The 25,667-nt window shown below is 38.6% G+C and overlaps 1 protein-coding gene and 1 pseudogene across 3 annotated transcripts in view; both read left to right on the top strand.

Moving 5' to 3' along the window:
* The window catches only part of Acer3 (alkaline ceramidase 3), an 80,816-nt gene that overhangs the window by 46,734 nt on the left and 8,415 nt on the right, over positions 1-25,667 (top strand). For 2 of the 3 annotated variants that reach the window (XM_042280146.2, XM_042280124.2), the window contains 4 exons: positions 7,401-7,436; positions 15,531-15,589; positions 19,756-19,857; positions 22,195-22,299. In XM_042280146.2, coding sequence (XP_042136080.1) covers positions 7,401-7,436; positions 15,531-15,589; positions 19,756-19,857; positions 22,195-22,299 — 302 coding nt within the window. The remainder of the gene's footprint in view (positions 1-7,400; positions 7,437-15,530; positions 15,590-19,755; positions 19,858-22,194; positions 22,300-25,667) is intronic. The other variant, XM_042280135.2, reaches the window with a different exon arrangement.
* Positions 4,152-4,990, top strand: LOC143267815 (rab-like protein 2A pseudogene; annotated as a pseudogene).

The following is a 25,667-nucleotide window of genomic DNA, read 5'->3' as shown; positions in this document are numbered from 1 at the left end:
TTTATTGTGTTTTTTTTTTTTAAGATAAAGAAAAGGTTGAAAAGTAAATATTTAGTTAGTAGCAATAGGAAAAATTGCTTTTCTCATGGATGAACTTACTATCTCTTATTTGTTAAAAACAAGAAGTGAGGCTTTCCATGTTGGCCCAACTGAGTGTTTTCATTGTTAACCTTGAATTAAGACAATATTAATTGGAAACCTGTGTCAGGTACTAGGAATACAAAAGTGACTAAGAAGTAGTTGGTATCCATGAGGGAACTCATTCTACTAGGGAAGTTAAATGGGAACAAAGACTTGTAGCAGAAGATAATGACTACAAGAATAAAGGTAAAAACCTGTAATATAGTGATGTGAGAAAAAGAGGATCAATTAAGACCATATGAGTGCATTTAGCACATCATGTATATGTGTAATTTTTGTCTTTATGAACCATTTTTAAAAAACTAAATAATTTTGGGACTGGAGGGATGGCTCAGTAGTTAAAGTACATACCTATCTTAGAAAAAAAACCAATTTGGCTCCCACATCAGGTGACTTACAAACCCCTGTTACTCTAACTTTAGAGGGATCTGTTGCCTTCATAGCACCTGCACTCATGTGCAGGCATGTTCATGTATTGTGCATGCACACAAATAATTGAAACATAATAAAAATAAATTGCTTTAAATTTTAATTTACTTTTTTTGTTTGTTTGTTTTGTTTTTCGAGACAGGGTTTCTCTGTGCAGTTTTGGTGCCTGCCCTGGATCTCACTCTGTAGACCAGGCTGGTCTCAAACTCACAGAGATCTGCCTGGCTCTGCCTCCCAAATGCTGGGATTAAAGACATGCGCCGCCGCCACCACCAGGCTTAATTTACGCTTGAAGCCAAGATGATGGTATGCGCTTGTTATCATAACACCTGGAGGCTAAAACAAGAGGATAAGAAGTTTGAGGCCATCCTGAGCTACATAGTATATTCTAGGCCAGGTTCAGCTGTATGACTTTGTCTCAGCATGCCCCTACTTCCTTCCTAATTTTAATTTTTAAAAAAATACTGCTTAATGAGGATCACACATGGGCTTGAGGCCAGCCTGGGCTACATAATGTTTTGGTCTAAGCCTAGAACTTAGAAAACAAAAACAAAGATTACTGCTTGAACAAGGCATGATGGCTTGAGGCTGCCCTGGGCTACATCAAAACAGTCTGAGGAAGCAAAAGCAGAACAAAAAAAATACTATATGAGTAGGTCAGGGCAAGCTTCAGAGAAGATTCTCTTGGGTTAGATTTTAACTGATGAACAGGAGTTTTTCAGGCCTCTGGGCAACAGTGTAGTAAAGCATTTTTAGTCTTTTGTGTTTCCATACACACAGACCGTAGACTAGCATAGTGAATTGTTGTTTTTTAGAAACTACTTACTATGTGCCAGATGTTTACTGAATAGTTTGTCTTGATTGTTCAATTAAGTTATGGGTACAAAATTGAGAGAGGTTTTATATAGGTGATTGCTTATGGTAGGGGAAAGTGGTAAATGAGTCTAGTGAGTTAGACAAAATATCAGGTGATAAAGTCCTATGTGTGCTATGTTTAAGAGTTTAAATTTGTTCTTAGTATTGATCCATAAAGTAGAAAAAAATATAATCAGACAAGTTTTAGAAAAATTACCTGTTACAGAAAATAGAGTCTGGAGATTAAATACATGGATTTTTCATACTTTGTAAAATATGAGACCAAATTGAAGTAGTGTAGCTGTGGGTATGAAAAGCAGCAGACATATACAACCTGTGGGACGTATGACCCATTGATTAGAGAGGGTAGAAGAAGAACAAAGACAGAATGGTACAGAATGGCTTCTCTTCTTAGGGCATGGTTGTTAGCCTATTAACCATGTAAGTGGTGGTGCATGCCTGTAGTCCAGCACTTCACAGGCCAAGGCATGACATCTCAGTTTGAGGGTAGCACATACTACACAGCAAGATCTTCTATTAAAATTAAAACATGGAGCCAGCATGTTGGGACAAGCCTGTAATCCAGCACTCAGGAGGCAAAAGCCAAAGGATCATGAGTTAAAGGCCATTTTTTCTACATAGCAAATTCAGGGCCAGACTCTATGAGTCTTAAAATATAAAAATTAAATTGCTGGGTGGTGGTGGTACAAACCTTTAATGTCAGCACTCAGGAGACAGAGGCAGGCAAATCTCCGAGTTTGAGGCCAGCCTGGTCTACAGAGTGAGTTCCAGGATGGCCAGGGCTACACAGAGAAACCCTGTCTCAAAAAACAAAACAAAATTAGGTTAAAATTAAAGATAAAAATACATATAAAATAATAAGACTGTGGTTATAGTTCATTTGGTAAAGTGCTTGCCTAGTGTACAGAAAGCCCTAGATTTCATCCTCAGTACTGAATAAAACCAAATGTGTTGGTATATGTCTGCATTCCCAAAATCGAAGTTAGGAAGGTTGAGGCAGGAGGATCAGAAGTTTGAGGTCATCTTTAACATTAACATTATAATCAGTTTAAGACCAGCCTGGGCTATGTCTTTAAAAATAGTAATAATAAACTGGACCAGCAAAAATGGTTCAGTGGATAAAGGTCCCGTTGCTAAGCCTAACAACCTAAGTTTGATAATTGGAACCTAAATGGTGGGAAAAGAGCTGACTCCTGCAGTGTCCTCTGATTTACACCTGCATGCCATGGCATGAGTGCATGTACACACACACACACACACACACACACACACACACACACACACACACACTTATGTAATAAAAAGGAAACTTTTTAATTGAAATTAAATAATTGTACTCTGAGCATCTTTTTCAGGAAAGATAATTAGTAAGCTTATGCTATGATGTAGGAGTAAATAAATTTGGTTTATGATAAGTTGAGTTTGAAGTATCCAGTATTAATGATACTGGAGGCTTAACAGGTAGGCTGGACTAAAGATATAATTTTGGGGAGTTGGTTGAGGTGTAGGTTGTATCAGAAATATGGAGATAGGTGAACTGGTGCCAAAGTCAAGCATACCATTAAGACTACAGAGATACAACCTATGGAATGCAGACCTTTGAGGACCACGTAAAAACTATAGCCAGCAAAGGAGACTAAAACAGTAATCTGAGATAAAGGAAAGACAAGAAAGCCTCATGTCACAGAGGACAAAAATTTTAGAAGTGAAACGTGAAGAGGAATGGCAAGATGGCTTAGCAGGTAAAGGTGCTCACCTTCAAACCTAACAACCTGAGTCCAACTCCCAGAACCCACCTGATGGAAGGAAAGAATTTACCCTTGTAAGTTGTCTCTGACCTTCACTCTCATGCTATCACATGCATACAGTGAATAAATAAATACAAGTAAAAAAAACTCAACTATTAATTGTCTCTGAATAGTTAAGAAAAAGGAAGAATAACAGCCTGCTGAAGGAAGATGTCACCTGGTTAAGATGATGAATAGAATATTCACTATTTTCCTGAGTTCCCATACTCCTTTGCCTAAACTCTGTATGAGTTCATAATGAAAGAATCCTGCAACTTCAGAAGTAAAAAGAAGTCAGGCTATTATTTTAACAGAGGGAATAAAATCAAGAGTGTCAGTGACTTGCCTGGCCAACTAAGGTTATCTAGAAAGTTGGCATCAAAATCAAAGCTAGACTTCTTTGCAAGTTAAGAGATGTTATAATTAGAAACAAATCAAGCTTTTGAATCAGTTGGATGTGAGTTTGGATCTAATATTTTTACTTAGTTCTCTCTTAGCTTTAGTTTTTCTTACCATAAAATGAATATAAAATAGAACTTTTGTTTGTTTGTTTTTCACGACAGGGTTTCTCTGTGTAGTTTTGGTGCCTGTCCTGAATTTCCCTCTGTAGATCAGGATGGCCTCGAACTCACAGAGATCTGCCTAGTTCTGCCTCCTGAGTGCTGGGATTAAAGGTGTGTGCCACCACCGCCCGGCAAAATACACCATTTTAATACTAACTATAATATTAATAATAAGGACTCCATAATTCTTGGCCTAGGAAAAAGTATTGAAGAGACATACTGTTAAGCCTGGGCTGTTGGTACACACCTATAATCCCTACACTCAGGACATAGAGGCAGGAGGATTGTGAGTTCAAAGCCAGCCTGGTCTACAGAGCGAGATCCAGGACAGGCACCAAAAACTACACAGAGAAACCCTGTCTCAAAACAAAAAAACAGTGCGGTCTCATAGCAGCGGCAGAGACGCGGCCAAGCTGCTACCGGAGTGGTCGCCTGTTAGCGGACAGTGACAAGACTCCAAAGCTGGCTCTTGTCTACGGCCAGGAGCTAATGGCAGGGGACAGAAGCAAGCATTCTGAGCTGGACCAAGAAAAATATGATGCTCATGACAACGTGAAGATCATCTGTCTGGGAGACAGCACGGTGGGCAAATCCAAACTTCTGGGATACAGCAGGCCAGGAGAGGTTCCAGAACATGTATGCCTCCTACTACCTACCACAAGGCTCATGCCTGCATCATGGTATTTGATGTCCAGAGGAAAATCACCTATAAGAACCTGGGTACCTGGTATGCAGAACTTCGGGAGTTCAGGCCGGAGATCCCATGCATCCTGGTGGCCAATAAAATTGATGCAGACAAACAGCTAACTCAAAAGAACTTCAGTTTCGCCAAGAAGTTTTCCCTGGCCCTGTACTTCGTCTCAGCTGCCAATGGTACCAGTGTGGTGAAGCTCTTCAATGACGCAATTCGATTAGCTGTGGCTTACAAGGAACGCTCCCAGGACTTTGTGGATGAGGTTTTACAGGAGCTTGAGAACTTCAAGTTGGAGCAGAAAGAGGAGGATACACCAGACCAAGAGCACAGTGGCATGGTCAAGAGCCCGTCTCCTTCTTAATCAAGAGGACACCCACACATGGCTGAGTAGGGGTATCAGGGAGCCATTTGAAATGCCCAACATCTCTGGAGAACCTCTCCAGGCTACCCCTGCTCAACTTCCTGCAAACCCACTGTTCTGTGGTCCATGATGAGGTCAACACAAACACACTAGACAGGCATGATATCCCACCAACTTCCTACAGCAGGATGAGGGATCCATGTCTTTCAAATCTTCCCACCCCACCAGCAGCCTGGCAGTGTAGAATCAGTGAACATGCTCATGTTTTCTTACTAGACATGTAATGTTTGTTGTCTTTCATCCCAAACTGACCTCAGGGATTCTCCTTGCTGCTGACAGGACTGCTGACCCCTAACTACGCTGTGTCCTGCAGAATCTGTGACCTCTGTCCCTTTGCCCTCTGAGTCTCCCAACCAACTTTTTCAACAATATTTTGGACAAACTGTTGATTCCAGATTTTTTTAGTGCTGTTTCAGGAGCTCTTCTAGGTCAGGTTGAGAGCACAGGAATAGGACTCTGTTGCAGTCACATGAAAACACGCCAAGTCTAGCCATATCTGGTCATATCCGCACATTACTATTGCCCACCACATGAACAACAGCTTCTTTTGAAGCCTCCATCTCAGAGTAGAAAGTGTTCCTCCACCTGTCTAGCATCTTCTGTGGGTGGCAGGAAATGGCATGGGAAGAGCTGCCCTGCTTCCTGCAGCTTGCTAGCCTGCACTTATGATTGTCTTCAGCATTGTTTCCATTGTCTTTATTATTTTGTTTGTATTGTTTCCTTTTGTACAGTAAAGATTAAATTTCATAAAAAAACAATAACAACAACAAATAAAGACACATTCTCCTTTTTAAACTTAGAGTTATAGGTAATTTTTCAGTCAAAGCCCTTTGACTACTTAAAGGAAATAATTGTGGTCTTTTGATAGTAAGAAACTTATTTCAGAAATAAATTTTTAGGTAAGTTTTAAAACTACGTGAAGTTTTATTAGATTACTACATTAAATAAAGACATAAAGATGTCTAAACCCAGTTCTAGATAGCAAAGAGATGATTAGGTTATAGGGGAACACAACAAACCAGTAGAATGCCATAAAGTAGCAGTTCTCCACCTGTGGGTTGTGACTCCCACAGGGGTCACTTATCTGATAAACTGAATATTAGATATTTATATTACAATTCATAACAGTAGCAAAATTACAGTTATGAAGTAGCAACTAAAGAATTTTATGGTTGGAGGTCCCCACAACATGAGTTGTATTGGAGGGTCACAGCATTAGGAAGGGCACTGCCATACAGCTTATAGGTAGATGGTGAATAGTTGCTTCTCTTGGAAATGAAAGAGATCATAAAAGACTTCAAGGATGAATAATTTATGTTGAATTTTCAAAAGTATTTGTGAGTTGAGGAGGATTTCTTTTTTAAAAAAAGATTATTTATTTATTTATTTATTTATTTTACAGTGTTCTGTCTGTAGATATCCCTGCAGGCCAGAAGAGGGCACCAGATCTCTTTACAGATGGTTGTGAGCCACCATGTGGTTGCTGGGAATTGAACTCAGGACCTTTGGGAGAACAAGCAGTGCTCTTAACCTCTGAGCCATCTCTCCAGCCCCTGAGGAGGATTTCTGAACAAAGTAAAGAGCAACGTATTTTCAGATGCAGAAGCATGAAAGGGATGCATTCAAAGCACAGTGCTCTTTGGAGATTGGAGTGAGGAGAAGACAGCAGTGAGGCCAGGCAGGAAGACAGGAGCTGTGGGAGGCTTTGAATGTCAAGTTAAGAAACCTGAACTTCCTTGTGGTAGTGTAAGAGTCATTGAAGGGTTGATTCGAATTTCGATTCCTGTATACTGTGTCATTTAAAAGTTGTGCTCCTGTAGACAATATGTACATATTAAATCTTACAAAGGCATTGAACTTAACAGCCACAAGACACTGGAGCCTAAAACTTGGGTTTGTGTAACTGGAAGTGTATCTAGGTAGTGAATAGTTTGGAAGTAGAAATGGGTTCAAAGAATTTGTTTAAATGGTTTCACTTACTGATAATCTAGTATGTCTAGATCCTTTCATGTACTTTAGCTTAGAATTCTCCATGCTGCTGTTCTCCATTCTTCAGGTAAGGATCGATTCTTTTAAGTTAAATGACACTTGCTAAAAGCCTATAGCAATTAAGTGAAAGAGCTAGAAATTTGGTTCTAAGTATAGTATTCTTTCTACTGGTATAGGGACTGTCAGCAGAATGTATTGACCCCTCATGAATAACCTTGTATTCTTGACCATCCTTGAAGGTGACACAAAGACCAATGCTGAAATAGTCTACCACTGATTGAAATATTTAATTATTTCATTTGCCATGGCTGGGCTAGCATGGGAAAAAGTTACCGGTAGGTGCTAGCCCTCCTGTGCCATATCACCTTATCTGATTGGTTTTATGTGGCTGTAATCTGGTTGGAATAACATGGGGGAAAGAGAGGTTTGGGATTTGAAGAGTAATTGGAATAGGTTTTTATATCCTTTCTTTCACTTATGTTTCTAATAATATTTTTCAGATTTACCTAAAAGTAAAAGAGCCTATATTCCATCAGGTAACTTTTTTAAAAGATTTATTTATTTTATGTTATTTATATGAGTGTTTTGCTTGCATGTACGTTTGTGTACTATGTGCATGCTTGGAGCCTGTGAATGTCAGAAGAAAATGTCAGATCCCCTGGAACTGAAGTTATGGATGGTTTGGAGCTGCCATGTGGGTTCTTGGAATCAAACCTTGGTCCTCTGCAAGAGCAAGAAGTGCCCTTAACTGCTGAGCCATCTCTCCAGCCTGATAAATTTTCTTAGTTATGAAACATTTAATTGTTTAACAATACATGCCTGTTGTCTGTGTTTCCCTTCTGTAGGAAATTATATGCTGATACAACTTTTGAAAATAAAATGGTAAAATGTCAAGAATCTACTATTAGCCTAGAAATCTAGTTCTCAACCTTCCTAATGCTGCAACCCTTTAATACAGTTCTTCCTGCTGTGGTGACCCCCAACCATACAATTCTTTCATTACTACTTCATAACTGTAATTTTAGTGCCGTTATCAATTGTAATGTAAATATCTGATAAGCAGGATATCTGATATGCCACACCTATGACAGGGTTGTTCAACTCCCAAAGGGATCACAACTCACAGGTTGAGAACCACTGGCCTAGAATGATGACACATTCTAATACTTAAGAGATCTTAGCAGGAGGATTTCAAGGTCATCCTCAGCTACAAAGTGAATTCAGGGTTAGAGTGGGCTTTATGCCTGTGCTGGATACAGCCCTGGCTGGTCTGGACCTCTGTGTAGGCCAAGCTGACCTTCAACTCATAGAGATGCATCTACCTCTGCTGCTTGCCTGAGTGCTGTGATTAAAATGTGGTGATACCCCAAAAAGAATTTCGAAACAAAGATCACTTTGAAACATAGCTGCAAACAGGAGCTAGGCATTGTAATAGGAATATACCTGGGACAGGCAGTGCACAGCTCTAGCTGGATGTTGGTATTTAGTAATACAGGTACAGTATTGCTCTTAGAAGCTCAAGGGACCCTGGAGCTCACACATAAAATCTTTTTATGAAGCCTAATGTGGTACCACACACTTGTAATGTCAGTACTTGGGAGATGGAGGAAGGAGGATCAGGAGTTGAAGGCCAGCCTCACCTCCATAGTGAGTTTGAGGCCAAGTTAGGCTATATTAGATCCTCTGTCCGAAAAAGTCTTTATAATATTATGATCTAGAAAAGACTAAACTGCAAATTCCTCAAATATTTTATCCTTAATATGTTTAATGGATTTTTTGAAGTGGATGTTATTGATGGAGTACTGTGCCTGATTACCATACAAACTTCAAACTTTGATTCTCAGTTGACAGCCCTACAAATTAGGGATTAGTATAAATATCTTTTTTTTTAATTTTTTTTTATTTATTTTACTTACCAACCAGTTTCCCCTCCCTCCTCTCTTCCTGTTCCCCCCCCCCACCTCCCGGCTATCTCCCCTACCCGCCCCCATCCACTCTTCCTCCTTTCAGAAAGGGGCAGGCTTCCCATGGGAGTCAACAAAGCATGTCATATCACTTTGAGGCAGGACCAACCTCCTCCCCTGCATCAAGGCTGAGTGAGGCGTCCCTGCATGGAGAATAGGTTCCAAAAAGCCAGCTCGTGATCCCACTGCTAGGGACCCCATAAACAACCCAAGTTCCACAACTGTCATCCATATGTGGAGAGCCTAGGTTGGTCCCATGCAGGCTCTTTAGGATATTGGTCCAGAGTTCATGAGCTTAGTATGAATATCTTAAGGGAAATGAGCTCAGATATGAAATTAGTTGCCTTTAGACAGCAAATGCAGTGTTTAAGAGGCAGAGCTAGGATCATAACCTAGATTTATATGACTTGTGGTTTGAATGAGAATATTCCCCACAGGCTCAGATGTTTGAATACTTAGTCCCCAGATGAAGGTGCTGTTTGGGAGGTTTAGGTAGTATTCTTTTGTTGGATGAAGTATGTTATTGCTGGTGGGCTTTCAGAGTTTAAAGACTTGGTTGCCATTTTGAATTCTGGTTAGAGATGTGAGCCCTCAGCTTGTAGTCCAGCCACCATTCTTATAGCCTGCTGCCTCCACTCTGCATCATGGACTCTAACTCTCTGGAACCAGAAGCCCAAATAAATCCTTTCTTCTATGAGTTCCCTTGGTCATGATGTTTCCTACAGCAATAGAAAAGTAACTAATACGTGACTCCTGCTACCATTCTTTTAACAAACTAGTTAAGATACATACGTACACACATGCATACATATATGCATACAAACATACATACATGCAGACATCTTAGGAATGTCAGACTCCATATACTTTTAAATTCTTATATAGAAAATAAATATTCCTTTAACTTTTAAAATGTAATTCAGTAATCATCTAACTGGAATCTATTTGTTGAAATAAAATCTGTAACTTCTTTATGGGGTCTTGCTTTTTTCTTCAGGCCATTTGGAAGCATATGTACTCATTGACACTACAGTAAAGGGTATCGTCACTTTCTTATTTATTGTAATTTGCAGTGATATCATTATATAATTGCCATTTTATTTTAAAAGATTTTTAATTTTATGACCATCAGTTTTCCATTTTGTGTTTTTAAGGCTTATTCAAATCTGTTCTATATAATAAAATTAACAAACTATCAATGTAACCTACCCATACTGCAACAGCTATGTGTTTTCCAGAAGGAAATATTTTCTTCTCTACATATAGCAATAATGTGTGCTGATAAAAAAGGGAAGCAGGTTGAAAACTGAGTCTACTCATGTCCATTGTGATGTATACCCTAGGCCCAGAGATTAAAAATCAGGATAGCTAGCTCAGTGCCCACACACTCACATGTGCACGCGCTATCTGTTCACTGGTTTCCCAATACACACACACACACACACAGAGAGAGAGAGAGAGAGAGAGAGAGAGAGAGAGAGAGAGAGAGAGAGAGAGAGAGAGAGAGAAATGCTTCTAGAAAGTGGAACAATAGCGTGCTCAGAGTGGGCATGGAAATTTTGTGTGCCTTCAGCCATACCTTCTATTACTCATCTGTATCCTTTGTACTGTTCTTTATAATACACATTCAAACAATTGAACAAACAAGCTATTTCTCACTGTTGGAGTAAGTTACAAATATAGAAAGAGATAGTTGGATTTGGTGGTGCACACCTCTAATCCTAGCACTCAGGAGTCTGGGGCAAGAGGAGGTTTAAGAATTTGAGGTCATATTCCTCTTACTGGGTTGCCTTGCCAGCCTTAATACAAGGGGAGGTGCTTAGTCCTACTGCAGTTTGATATGCCATGCTTTGTTGATAGCCATGGGAGGTCTGCCCCTTACTGAACAGAAACAGAGAAGGAGTGGATTTGGGGCCTGGGGAAGAGGGGAAACTGCAGTCAGGATGTTAAATAAATAAATAAAGTTAATTTTTTAAAAAGAAAGAACTTTGGAGCAATAATAATTTAAAAAAAGAATTTGAGCTCAATATTAATATGAACTCATGGTTTAGATGCCATATTTAGAAAAATCTACAATGATTTTTAGTATCACCAGTAATAGGTATCAAATGGGTATTATGTTTCTCCTGGTATAATTCACTGAGGACACAGCATCATTTTAGTAAATCATGAAGAGATATAAAACAAACCCAAGCTTAAGGAAATTCCCCCAAGTAACTTGACTATAACCTTTAAATATATCAGTCATAAGCCAGAGAGTACATGCCTGTAATCCCAGAATTCTGAAGGCTAAGGCAAGAGGATTGTAAAGTCAAGCCAGCCCAGACCAAGTAACAAGAGTCTGTGGGCCACAAAAGCTAAATTCATCAAATTCAAATAAGAATGAGGAACTAGTCTGGAATAAAATGGCTTCAGAGAATATCCTAGATTGCTTCTGTTACTGCAATAAATAACATGACCAAAAGAAACTTGAGACCAAAGGATTTATTTCATCTTACAGTTTACAGTCCATCATGTAGAGAAGTCAAGGCAGGATCTCAAGCAGGAACCTGAAAGTAGGAACTTAAGCTGACTGTGGAAGACTTCCTCGGCTTCCTCCTCATGGATTGCTCAGCTTGCTTTTTTTTTTTTTTTTCTAAGAGATTATAATTTAAGGCAGGCAGTGGTGGCGCACGCCTTTAATCTCAGCACTCAGGAGGCAGAGGCAGGCAGATCTCTGAGTTCGGGGTCAGCCTGGTCTACAGAATGAGTTCCAAGACAGCCAGGGCTACATGGAGAAACCCTGTCTCAAAAAATAAGAGATAATTAAAAGAGAGAGAGAGAGATTATAATTTAATTACCCTTTCCTCCCTCCAAACCCTTCATATACTCCTCCCACTCTACTTGAAATTTATGGCCTCCTTTAAAAAAATAATAATTGTTATTGCATGCATATATGTGTAAATAAATATATTCCTAAATATAACCTATTCAGTCCATGTAATGCTAACTGTGTATATGTTTTCAAGGTGATCATTTGACACTGGATAACCAATTGGTATGCTCTTCCTTGGGAAGGCCACTTCTCTCATACCCAACTTCCCTCAGTTGCCTCTAGTTCTTTGTATAAGGTTGAGGCCTTGTGGGCTTTTCTTCATCCAGTTTGGCATGCTCATTGGTGCCATCCTGTTTGGCTCATATTTGGACAGTCATACGGTGAGACTTTATGGTATAGCTTCTGGTATTACTATGAGAGACAATCTCACAGCAAATTCCCTGACTTTCTGGCTCTTACAATCTTTCCATCTCTTCTGCAGTATCCCCTGAGCCTTAGTTGTGGGAATTGTTTTGTAGATGTACCCATTGGGACTGGGTTCCACAGCTCTGCCTTTTGATGGGTTGTGGTTATTGGTGGAGAATCAACAACCACTACTTTACTAAACCAGAATAATCCCTAACAACAGTCTGTAAACATGTGTTCTTATACTCACAGGTAAGTGTAGTCTTCACCCCTCATCAAGGAACCTTCTCTTTGTAACAGATGGAGACCATTGCTTTTTAATATAACTCAGGACCATTTGCCCAAGGGTTGCACCACCCACAGTAGGCTGGGCTCTTCCATCAATCTTTAATCAAGAAAATGCCCTCCAGATTTGCCTACAGGCCAATCTGACAGAGGCATTTTCTCAATTGAGGTTCTCTCTTCCCAGATGACTCCAGCTTGTGTCAAGTTGACAAAAAACAAACCAGAACAATTGAGAGGTGTGGTAACTGAATGTATCTTTCATGTCCTGTGTAATGTTTTGTTTGTTTTGTGTGAGACAGGGTCTTACTATGCAGTGCTAGCTGGCCTGTAACTTACTATGTAGACCAGGCTGGCCTCTACCTCCTGGGTGCTGGGATTAAAGGCATCAACAACCATGCCTAGCTTACTTGTTTTTTGAGTTTTGCATATTACAAATATTAAGACAACTGTAAGTTTTAAATAAGGCCATTTAGTATCATAGCACTGTTACTATACTTCCCTGTGTTTATACTTTGGATATATAATAAAATATCCTCTTTTAGGATAAACATACACCTAAATGTTTAGTTGTAAATAAACAGGGAGGGAGGAAAGGAGGGAGAGACAGAGAGAGATAATGTGGTAAAATGTTAAATATTTGCAGAATCTGGGTGACAACTATACTAAGTAGGTATTCTACTGTGTAGCATATGTTTTCACTCTTTCTTTTTTGGGTTTTGGTCTTTTTAGAGAATGTCTCACTAGATAGCTCAAGTTGTCTTCAGACATGTGGTACTTCTGTCTCAGCCTTCCATATGTAGGGATTACGATGTGTGCCACCACACCCAGCCTGTTTTCATTCTTCTAATGGCAGCATTTGTTGAATCTGGTTTCTTAATTTAATAGTAATGGTTAGTGGGGCTCGAGTAGGAGTTCAGTGGTAGAATATCTGCCTAGCAGTCCAAGGCCTTGGGTTTAATCCCCAGCACCATGAAGAAACAAACGGAACAAATGAGTTGTCTGGTCTCTTGAGAGTGACACAACTATCCATTATCCGAAAAAGAAGGGAAAAGCAATCTTGTCTAAAAAACTCACTAGCTTGAAAACTTAAGAGTCTCGATTTCTTGACACTTGATAAGCCATACAGAAATTTCTTCCTGTCTTTAATCTTTTAATTTCTTGATTTGTAAAATGGCTCAGCAGGTAAAAACTCTTGTCATGCAAGCTTGACTACTGAATTCAGTCCTGGGTCTTATGATAGAAGGACACCCCTACACACCTGTATCTCTCATACACAAACACACCCAATTACAATATTAAAAGCATTTTAAAGTGTTGAAAACAAGGAAATTATCATTTTATAAATATCATATGAAAACAATATAGTTGTTTTTATTAATAGTTGCATTCATTAAACTTAGTAGTACAATTTGATACTAAATCTACATAGGGCTAAAGAGATAGCTCAGTGGTCAAGAACACTTGATGCTCTTACAGAGAACTGGGGGCAGTTCCCAGCACCCACAAGGCAGCTCACAGCCATTTGTGACTCCAGTTCCAGGCCAACCATGCATAGTCATAAAAATAGATGAATATTTTAAAAACTATATATTAAGATATCAAATAACATGTAAATTCCTGCCCGTAATAAATGGTGAAAAGCTTCTAAAAGATATTTGACTTAGGTCTAGAGATAAGTAATGCTATAAAAATAAAAGGAAAGGGTTAATAAAGACCAAAGGTATTGACTAGACAGATTTAATTTCCTGAGGAGGGAAAGTACTGATAACAATTCTCCTTTACTATTAAGTCCAAGGTGATCCAGAAATCTCTAAATGGGAGCCCAAATTTGATGGTCTTTTTCAAAATAAGATAATACCCTAATTACATAACTGCCACATTAAATACATACACCAGTATATCTTAAAGCAAAGGAACAAAAAGAAAAGCATGTATAAGAGTAGATAAAAAAGAATGCCTAAGAAGCCAGTGAAGCCTTTTTAGCAGCAAATTGACAAATCAGTGATTGGTATCTCAGAGAGACCATCTGCTGTCTCAAGGAGCCCTGTTACTTAATTTTCCTGACAGAGTAGATGTCCACTAAAGATTGGTTCCCAGATGTGGTACATCAGTAGTACATGGAGACTTGTCTTTTCTCATGTGACCCTCAGGTTTTATAAAAACACACTGTGTAAACAATGTGAAAAAACAAGACTAAGCAGTTTGAGTTAAATTTTTTCTTTTACACTTTTTTACACATTTCATTACTAATTAAGTAAGTTAGCTGATATGATAAGTACATTTGGAAAAAGATAACTAGTAATTTTGGTCTGCTATATGCCATATTGTATATAAATATACACATGCAATATGTCGGTCTGTTCATGCGTATTATATAAGTTGAATTAACCAGTATCATACTAAAATATCTTCTTTCTTTATAAATGAAATGAGCAAGAGTTTGGAAGAATAAATGATTGGTCTGCTTTATCCCATCTAGTTAGTGGCAAAGCTAGAAAAAAAAAAACGATTTTTTATTTTTTTATTTCATAGCCTATATTACTTTATGATACTCTTGTGTCCAGTTACTTTGGAATCATCTTATGAGAAATATCAGTGTTATGTGTTGGTTGACTGGCTTTGAGATAGGGTCTAGCAATAAGTCCAGGCTGCCCTCAAACTAATGATCCTCCTGCCTTAGCTTCCTGAGTAATGGAAATACTCAGTAATGAAGGTATGTGCCACTGCACCTGACTCTTCCATCTTTTTAAAAGCTGACTTTAAATTGGACATAGTAGCATGCAGCTATAGTCCTAGCACATGTGAGACTAAGGCAGGAGGATCCAGAATTCCAGGCCAGTCTAGTCTACATAGGAAGACTTTGTATGAAATAAAAGAAAAAGAAAAAAGAAATGGGAGTTAAAGATATATAGTAGCTCAGTGGCAGATCACTTCCCTAGTATGTATGAGGCTCTGGTTCAGTCCTTGTCACCACAAGATAGATAGATGGATGGATGGATGGGTGGTTGGATGGATGGATGGATGGACGGATGGACAGATGGTTGATGGATGGATGATGGGTGGACAGATGGACAGATGATGGATAGACATGATGGATGGAATGGATGGGGAGATAGGAAGGAAGAGTTGTATTGACCACTTTCTTTTTCTTTCCTATTCAGGTCATGTATGGAATGTTGGTCTTTACATTAGTACTTCGTTCTATTTATATTGTCACATGGTAAGTAGTTTGGGTCTACCATCAACATTCTGATAAAAATATACTCAAGCTTATAACAGTAAATCAATAGCCTAAATTGGAATAAAATAAAAACCTAACTCTAGCAGAATAGTGCTAGAAAACTATAACCCAGCATTTATTTGTGATGTCTGGAAGACTTGTTCTTCAGGTGACTTATTAATGTGCATCATATAAAAAGAAGCATTCTAAAATTAAAGAAATTTGAAGAAAACTATATATGAGACATCTGCTTGAATATGTATAGCATTGATTAGGATGTTAAAGACTTTGAAAAGTACTACATTCAAAAAATGTTTTTGTAGGGCTGGAGAGATGGCTCAACAGTTAAGAGCACTGGCTGTTCTTCCAGAGGTCCTCAGTTAAATTCTCAACGATCACATGGTGGCTCACAACTTTCTATAATGGGATCTGATGCCTTCTCTGGCATGCAGGTGTACATGCAGATAGAGGACTTGTATACATAAAATTCATTCTTTAATCCCAATACTCGTGAGGCAGAGCCAGGTGGATCTCTGTAAGTTTAAGGCCAGCCTGGTCTACAGAGCAAGATCCAGGACAGGCACCAAAACTACACAGAGAAACCCTGTCTTGAAAATAAATAAATAAATAAATAAAAAGATAAAAAATGTTTTTGTTTTTCAGACTTGCCTAACTAGGTTAAGTAACACCTCAAGGAAGGCTGTCATGTCATTAAATGTTTCACAGGCTAGGAAAGCAGTTCAATAGCAGAACACTTAGCTAGCAGGCATAAGGCCAGTTCCATCCTGTGCCCCTCCTCATACCAGGTATTTCACAAAAGATCATTTAAGAATTACACATAGTCTTTAATAAAAATTTATATTGGACAGTGCTGGCACACATTTTTAATCCTAGCACTCAGAGGCAGAGGCAGGTGGATCTCTGAGTTCGAGGCCAGCTTGGTCTACAGAGTGAGTTCGAAGACAGCCAAGGCAACATAGAGAAACCCTGTCTCAAAAAAAAAAAAAAAAAACCCCGAACAAACAAAAAACAAAAACAGAATTTATGAAAATTAAATAACACTCATGAGATTACTTTAAATAGGTCCTAACCATACAGTGGATGCTCAACTCAATAAGTGGTATAATCCATGTGGCTTGCCCATTTTTGTTTTTAAAATGAACCTTTTATTTTGAGATAATATAGAAATGCTTGTATAATATAGTGTCACAGCCAGGAGTTGACACTGACATAATTGAGATACAAGACACATCAGCAGAAGGATCCCTGTGTGGTCCCTTTATCACCTCATCTACTTCCTGCCTCCAACTCCTACTCCTTAATCCCTGGCAATTAATAGTCTTTTTTATGTTTATAGTTTTGTCATCTCAAGAAAGTTTTATAAGTAAAACCATATAGCCTTAGAGATTGTTTTTTGAATCTCAGTATAATCCTCTGGATAGGTAGACTTCTCTTGCTGAGTAGTATTCCATGGTATAGATGTACCACAGTTGAGTAACTTTCAGATTGAGGCTGTCATAAAGCTATGAACATCTATGTACAGGGTTTTGTGAAAACACATGTTTTCTTTTCTCTGAAATAAAGCCCCAGACTGGAATTGCTGGGATGTATGGTAATTAATTGTATGCTAAGTTTTCCTTAAAACTGCAGAAATGTTTTCCACAGTAGTTCTACCATTTTTACATTTTTGCCCATAATGTATGAATGATTCAGTTTCTCTGCATCATCACTAGCAATTTTTATTTCATGAAGGTATGAAGGTACATATTAATTCTTATACTTTTAATTTGCATTTCCCTAATGGTTAATGATGTTGAATGTATTTTCATATGCTTTTTCTTTTGCCATTAGTATGTTCTCTTTAGTGAAATGTCTATCATACCTTTGCTCATTTTCTCTTGGATTTACAAGAATTAACAAGGAAATTTTCTTGCTTTTATAAGTTTTAAGATTCTAATTTTTTTGTCAAATATGTAGTTTACAAATATTTTCCCACAATCTGACTTTGTCTTACATATTCTTTTCAGAACCTTTTTTAAATATATAATTTTTTATTTTATGTTCATTGGCATTTTGCCTGCATATGCATCTGTGTGAGGGTGGCAGAAGCCCTGGAACTGGAGTTACAGATAGGTATGAGCTACCACTTGGGTGCTGGGGATTTAACCTGATCCCCTGGAAGAGTAGTCAGTGCTCTTAACCACTGAGCCATCTTTCCAGCCCCCAGAATCTTTTTTCCCCCCGAGACTTGGTTTCTCTGTGTAGCTTTGGAACCTGTCCTGGGTCTTGCTCTGTAGACCAGGCTGGCCTCAAACTCACAGAGATTCACCTATCTCTGCCTCCCAAGTACTGGGATTAAAGGCATGCGCCACCACCACCGGCCAGAATCTTTTTAGTAAGCAAAAGTTCTTAATTTTGATGTCAGATTTTCAGATTTCCTTTTTGTTGTTATTTGTTTGTTTTGAGATGAACTCTTACTATATAGCCTTGGCTGGTCTGGAACTCAGTATGTAGATCAGGCTAGTCTCAAACTCACAGAGATCTACCTGCCACTGTCTCCCAAGTGCTGGAATTAAAGTTGTGTGCCACACACCCTGCCTGGCCACGTTTTAGAGTTCCATTCCAGCATCTCTGTAGTGTTGGTGCTGGGTCTGCTCTCAGTGTGTTCACACAACCCGCTCAGGTCTAATGTCAGTGCCTGTGCAGTTGAGAAACCTTGTCCCCCCTTTATGCCTGTGTTAGTTTCCTGGGGCTGTCGTAACAAAGTGCTGTGAGCTACGTGACCTAAAACCTTTGGGATTTGTAGCCTCTCAGGTCTAGAGGCTGTGAGTACAGCTGCAGGGGTCTTCTTGCCAGTCCACTGCGTCCTGTCTCCTGGTGCTTTGCTGGCAACTCTGGCCTTACTTAATTTGTAGTTTCTGTCTTTGCTGTCATGTGGTCTTCTCCTTGTGTCTTCATGTGGCCATGTTCTTGGAAGGTCACCAGTCTTCTTGAGATATGGACCTGTTCCAATATAACCTCATTTGAAATATCAGCAGTGACCCTAGTTAAAAATAAAGTCACATTCTGAAGTACTAGGGTTAGGAATTCAATGTATTTTGAGGGTGCAGAAGAGAATAAGTCAACATGTATCTTGTTCCATTTAAAATGTAATTACCCGAAATATTTTCTCTACATAAATTTAGAACCACATCAGATAACTTTATGATTTTTGCCTAAATTGTACATTTTCTTTAAAAACTCAAGAAAAGGGAAATGTATTTTCTGGTTTTGTTGATTGAGACAAGACAGTCTGGTTGTATTGTCCAGGCTGTGATCATTCTGCCTCTTCTTCCTGGGTATCTAATAAGGATGGAAGTCTGGATAGACTCCCAATTTACTGAATGGCCTGGGGAAGAAACTACAGTGTGTGTGTGCATTTTGTTTTTGTTTTTGTTTTTGTTTTTGTTTTTGTTTTTGGTGTGTGTGTGTGTGCAGTGCCTGGCAGAGAATGTGACTCAACCCATGTTAATGGGTTCTCCCATCTCTTACATGCCACTGAAAAATTGTTGGGCAAGTATATCGGATTATCTCCTTCATATACTTAACAGTCGTGATGGACCATTCTCTCTCAGTATCTTTACTGACATTCGACAAATGTCTAGGCACAGTGGTGAACTACTATAAGTCCCAGCTCCTGGGAGGTTGAAACAAGAAAACTGTGGGAGTTCAGAAACTTGAGACCAGCCTGAGTAACAACATAGCAAGACCCACCTCAAGAAATCTTTTTAAAGTATGTAATACATGACTGGCAAAGGCATTAAATTAATAAATGGGTTTGCTCTTAGTCTCCTGAGGACTGGTTTTTTTGTTTGTTTGTTTGTTTGTTTGTTTGGTTGGTTGGTTGGTTGGTTGGTTGGTTTTTGGTTTTTTTGAGGCAGCATTTCTCTGTGTAACAGCCCGAGCTGCCTTGGAACTAGCTGTAGACCAGGCTGGCCTCAAACTCCTCACAGAGATCCACTGCCTCTGCCTCCCAAGTGCTGGGATTAAAGGCATGTGCCACCACTGCCCAGCTTTCTCTTGAGGACTTTTCTTTCTCATAAAAATGATGACTTCCAGTTCTCACCTCTGGTCATGATGTGACTTGAAGATTTGTTATTTTTGCTTTACTTTTCTTTTCTCCACAGGGTTTATCCATGGCTTAGAGGACTAGGTTATACATCCTTGACTATCTTTTTATTGGGATTTTTATTGTGGAATGTAGATAACATCTTTTGTGATTCACTAAGGTAAGATATATTTTCATTCCTAGAAAATAATTTTGGAAGCATTATATTAAGCAGAGAATTTTGTAGGTCCTTTTAGTGTCCTGAAATTAATTTTTACCAATGTTGACACTGTATAGCAGAGTAAAATTAAACTCTGGAAATACCTATTTAAATTGCCTGAAAGTTTAAACCTCAGAATATTTTATAATTTTGGGTTATTTTGTATGTGCGCATCATAAAACTATACAGTTGATCATAGATATACTGTTTCTTTGAAAACTAATCAAGCTGGTGTGGTGACACATGCCTTCAATTACAGCATCTGGGAGATAGAGGCAGTCAGACCTCTATGAGTTCAAGGCCAGCTTGGTTACAAAGTGAGTTCCAGGAGAGCTAGGACTACTGCACAGGGAAACCATGTCTCTAAAAAAAACAAAAAAAAGAAAAGAAATTTACCTAATCTGTTTCACCAAGTAAGCAAGAATGATTTTTTAATAAGCATTTGAAATGTATGTAAAACTTTCTAAGGAAGGTATCAATCAGCAAGGTTTAGACTATTAGAAACTTGGAAGTGACCTGGTCTCTGCAGCAGATTTATTACAGGAGGGAGGAGGAGGGAGGTATAACCTAATATTAAAAGACTTAAGAGATGTATTATGGAAGCTAAGGGTACAGCTCAGATGGTTGAGTACTTGTCTAGTATGCATGAGACCCTGGGCCGGATCACCAACATCAAACACTGAAACCAATGAGTGTAGGGAAGGATTGGTTAACAATGTTACTAGGCTTTTGTGATCTTGGTTCGCTGTGAAGACATAAACAGAAATGTTGATTAATAATTATATATTATTATATTTTTATATATTATATATAATAATAAAACCTGATTAATAATTAAATTTTTATACTAAAGAGTTATTACTAATATTTTAGATGTGAAAACAGTATTGTAGCTATGTTTTAAAGAAGTTTTTTCTAGTGATATATACTGAAATATCTAGTGATAAAATATATCTAGAATTTTCCTCAAAGTAATGTGGGAGAAAGACATAGATGAAGGTTCAGATGACATGGATTTAGCATAATTTAATAGTTATTGAAGTTTGGTAATAGATTTATTATTTTGCTTACTTTTGAAGAGGGTTGGGTTTTTTGAGACAGGCTCTCACATAGCCTAGGTTGGCCTTGAGATCACTAAGTAACCAAAAATGACCTTGAATTCTTTATCCTTCTGTCTCCATCTCCCAAATGCTAGAATTACAAGCATACGCCTTTGCATGTGTTTGAAATTCTCTATTATAATTCCCTGTATTAAAAAGTTGCATATGTAAATGTAGAACTTTAAATGTAGATAAGTCAGTATATACTTTACTTAGATCCCTATAGTAAAAAGTTGTATAAATGTAGACAAGTAAATACATTCCTTCCTTACACATTAAGATCTAGCTGGATATGGTGATGTATGTCCATAATCCCAGCACTCTAGGCAGGAGGTTTAAGATACGAAAGCTAGCCTAGACTACATGAAACCCTGGAGGGCCAGGGTAGAAAGAAGAAAGTAAGAAACTAAGATCTATATTCATGGTTCTGAATTAGAAATATCCAGCAGAATGCCCAGGAGAGTGAAGCTTTTATACTGAGTGATTAGTCATCCCCTGGGTGTGATCCACTAACCTACCGTATGGCCTCAAGTTGGCATTCCACATTGGTATTCTTCTCTAATAAATATTAATATGATATATACTTTGTAACCAAAAGAATTTGAGACCCATCTGAACTCCTAGGTGATTGACCTGGGTTGCTAAATTAATCTACAAATTTTAAGTTCAGGCCATATATAGCTTTGCTAATAACTGCTTCCTCAAAGAAGCACGTAGATGTGAAATCATAGATATTAAGAGAATTTATAGACTGTATTAGTGGTATACTGAGATGAAAAGAAATGCATGTGTATTCTTTCCTGAGCAGATAGCTAACTGGACTAGTGTTTCTCAAAGTGTGTTCCAGAAAATAGTTGTTCCAGGGTATTAATAAAGTACTACCTAAAAAAGAATTTCCATGGATTAGTGGTTAGCTGGAACAAAATGATAGATTCTGTGGTAAGACTATTCAAAGCCTTTAATGAATTAATATGCATTAAAATTAGTAAGAGGTCAATAATTGTTTTCTACATTAGTTTGAATCATTCTTCATGAAACTTCTGGAAATTTTGTTTATTCTACAACATGCTTTTAGAAAACAATACAGTGAATGTAAGGAAATTAAATAATTTCCATATTTTAGAATGTTTCAAAATGTAACATTGTCAGCACTAGTATATCTTCAATTGTAACAGTGGTTTCCCCCTTCTCCACACAGGAACTTTCGAAAGAGAGCGCCCCCTATCCTAGGTGTTACAACACAGTTTCATGCATGGTGGCATATTTTAACTGGCCTGGGTTCTTATCTTCACATCCTTTTCAGGTAGGAAATTAAGGCTTTTTAACCTAGTATTGGAAGAGTTTTGCTTTTTTTGACTTTATACTTCAAGAAAGAAGTTATAAATATAAAATGTTGGAGACAGAGTCAGGGTTCCAGCAATGCCCTTGCTACTGGGTGACCATAAGAAATCCCTTCCCACATTTATGTCATGTGTCCATGGGGTCATGAAGCAGCTGGTAGTTGGGGATTCTATCATGTGTATTCCAAAAGCAGATGGATCAAAGCTGACTAGTATCCAAGAGGCCCAGTTACACCAAAGTCTTGATGAGTGACAAGAGGGTGTGATGATGTATGATCTTAGAGTTTTCAATCCTGACCTTCTCGGGGTAGGGGGACCTTTTTCCAGAAATGAGTTGGTTATCACTTTGTTCCCTTTGAGACTGTTTAGGATTAGACACTTTTGGTGAAAATGGACTTAAGTTCTCTCTCACTGGTCACCCCACCCATTCATACCTCCATAGCATCCTTTTCCCACTTATTAGGCCTTATCTTTCTTCAAATCATCTATTTATTTGGTTTTTTATTGATTGATTTTTTTTAATTTATTTATTTATTTTGCTTTGCCTGCATGTATTTTTTTTTTATTTATTTTATTTTTTTGTTTTGCCAGCACATATTTCTGTGTGCCATATATGTGTGCCGGGTGCCTGCAAGTCCAGAAGGGACAACCATTAGGTCTTCTGGAACTGGAGCTACAGATGATTCTGAGCCACTGGTGTTCTTAACTACTGAACTATCTCTCCAGCCCCTTGAAAGTGTTTATGATGAGTTATGTTTGCATCTACTTGTTTTCCTCTCCAGACTAGTATAAGTTCATCCAAGCAGGGACTTACCTATTCATTGCCACCTTTCAAATGTGCAGAGTAATGCCCGGCATGGAGTCAGCACCCAGGATATGTGCATGCTGATCTCTTCACCAGTGGCACATTTAGTCTCAGATTCTTCTTGGAAACAAGCTAGAATATTTATAGAAAAAAGAAGCCAGGCAGTGGTAGCACATGCTTTATTTCCAGCACTCAGGAGGCAGAGGTAGGCAGGTCTCTGAGTTCAAGGCTAGAGTGGTCTACAGAGTGAGTTCCAGGACAGCCAGAATTGTCTTGTCTCAAAAAAACAAAACAAAATTAAAAAAAAAAAAAAGAAACAAACAAACAAAAGGAAAGAAAAAAGAAAATTTCCTTTGAACTAAAAGTTCATGGCTTGGGTCTTGAGAGACAGTTGGTGAAGGTTGAAGGTCCTTCTGCAGAATGAAAACCATGTGTTCTTAAGGTGTAGCCTGTTGGTATGTGTGTGCCTGGGTAAGAACCTAGTGACCAAAGAAAAGAAAATCCTTGGGACAGTTAAAGTGGAAACCAGCAGCTTGAATGTAATGTTAATACCTGCTTAGAAGTGTTGTATTATAGTGGATTAGGAGGGTGCCTTAGTTTTGTGGAGTACTCTTTGGATGTACATTGGAATACTCAGGTGTGATAGAGCATCTTTGTAAAGACGCAATAGTCTATATTCGGTGTATCTAAACCAGAAAGTACCACAGGACCAAATGTGTTCAGTTCTATCATTGAGGTACTGAAGAGCTTCTGGTTTAAACTGGGAAGGAACAGAAGTGGGAATAGGATCATGAAATATGCATAGGTGAATGGTCTTGGTCTTACTGATCATTAACTTCAGATGGCTGTGCAGAATTATCTAGTTTTGAATCATCACAAGTTATTTATAGATGAGGCCTGTTGATTGCAACTGTTGTTTCTGGGATCCTGGAGAGAATGACTAAGGGAAAAGAAAGTCAGAAAGACCAGATGAAATTAGTTAAGCCTTCAGGTTTAAGGCAAGTGACTGAAGACTTCTAGGTACTTGTCTGGTTGTCTGGAACAGGGTGTCATAAAAAGATGGCAATTGATAATGTGCTGATTGTGATGTCTGCAAATCTTGGCAATATCTTAGTTTCTCTTACCTTGGTTCTTTCAGCCTTTCACAGTGTGGCATTACCAGCTTTAAATGAATATCCTTAAATAACTGACACATCCGAAGCATATCTGAGCTAAAATCTGATCCAAAATTTAAGGTAGCAAAGGAGACAGTTTTTACAAAATGAAAGCCAAGTGCGGGGGGGGGGGGGGGGGGGGGGGGTGTTTTGTTTTGGTTTTTTGAGACAAGGTTTCAGGTTTCTGGCTGTCCTGGAACTCATTCTGTAGACCAGGCTGGCCTCAAACTCAGAGATCCGCTTGCTCTACCTTCGGAGTGCTAGGATTAAAGGCGTGTGCCACTACTGTTTTGAGTGCCTGGTTTTTATTTAGATTTAGGGTATCATTGGACATCTGTAAGCAGAATGAAGAGTCAGTACTTTCACCTTTGAAGTCCCTACCACAGCTTCATCACTTCAAGATTTGTAACAATCTTAAGGCAAATTATCCAGAATTTTACCCATCATCTTTAAGTTTAGAGGGTAGGGAACTATATGTTGGAGGAATCACATTGTCTTGCTTTTTCATATTTCTTGTGTTTCTATGTTGTGATTTGATAGACTATTAGTTTAGATATCTTTTCAGTTTGTTTTGTTGTTGTTTGTTTCATTTTGGTTTTTTGTGGGGGTGGGGATTGTTGTTGTTGAAACACATTCTCACTATGTAGTGAATGTTGGCCCGGAACTCACCATGTAGACCTCCTGGCCTCAAGTTCACAGAGGTCTGAGTGCTGGAATTAAAGATGTGTGGCACAAGGCCTGGTGGTGGTACAGGCCTTTAATTCCAGCACTCAGGAGGCAGAGCCAGGCAGAGCTCTGTGAGTTCCAGGACAGGTCTGCACAGAGAGACCCTGTCTTGAACCACTACTCCCACATTCCCAAAGAGGATGTGTTAAATCAAGATGAGCCTCTCTTCTGATTTTATTCTGATTGGTCAACTTGCTCTCAGGGGCTCAGTTCCCTAGTAGCACTGAGAACAGAGTAAACAGACTATTGTAATTACAAAAGTATTAAAAACCAAAAAAAAAAAAAAAAAAAAAGAAAGAAAAAATTCTAAATATAGTGAGCACTGATTAAAGCCCAATACTATACCACTGACCATAAAACAGAAAGTGGCAGGCCGGAGGTGGGGGTGGGGGGGTCTTGGCGCACCCCTTTAATCCCAGCACTCAGGAGGCAGAACCAGGCGGATCTCTGTGAGTTTGAGGCCAGCCTGGTCTACAGAGCAAGATCCAAGACAGGTACCAAATCTACACAGAGAAATCCTGTCTTAAAACCCTGCCCCCCCCCCAAAAAAAAACAGAAAGTGGTAAAATTAATGTAGTGTGCTACAAAGTTAAACAATTGCAAAGGATGGAATGGAGATGATGAATATGTTCAAAATATTGTGTAA

This window comes from Peromyscus maniculatus, chromosome 1 (assembly GCF_049852395.1).
Source record: "Peromyscus maniculatus bairdii isolate BWxNUB_F1_BW_parent chromosome 1, HU_Pman_BW_mat_3.1, whole genome shotgun sequence".
Lineage (NCBI taxonomy): Eukaryota > Metazoa > Chordata > Mammalia > Rodentia > Cricetidae > Peromyscus > Peromyscus maniculatus.
The sequence above is the reverse complement of the archived record's forward strand: the minus strand, read 5'-3'. Positions and strand labels throughout refer to the sequence as shown.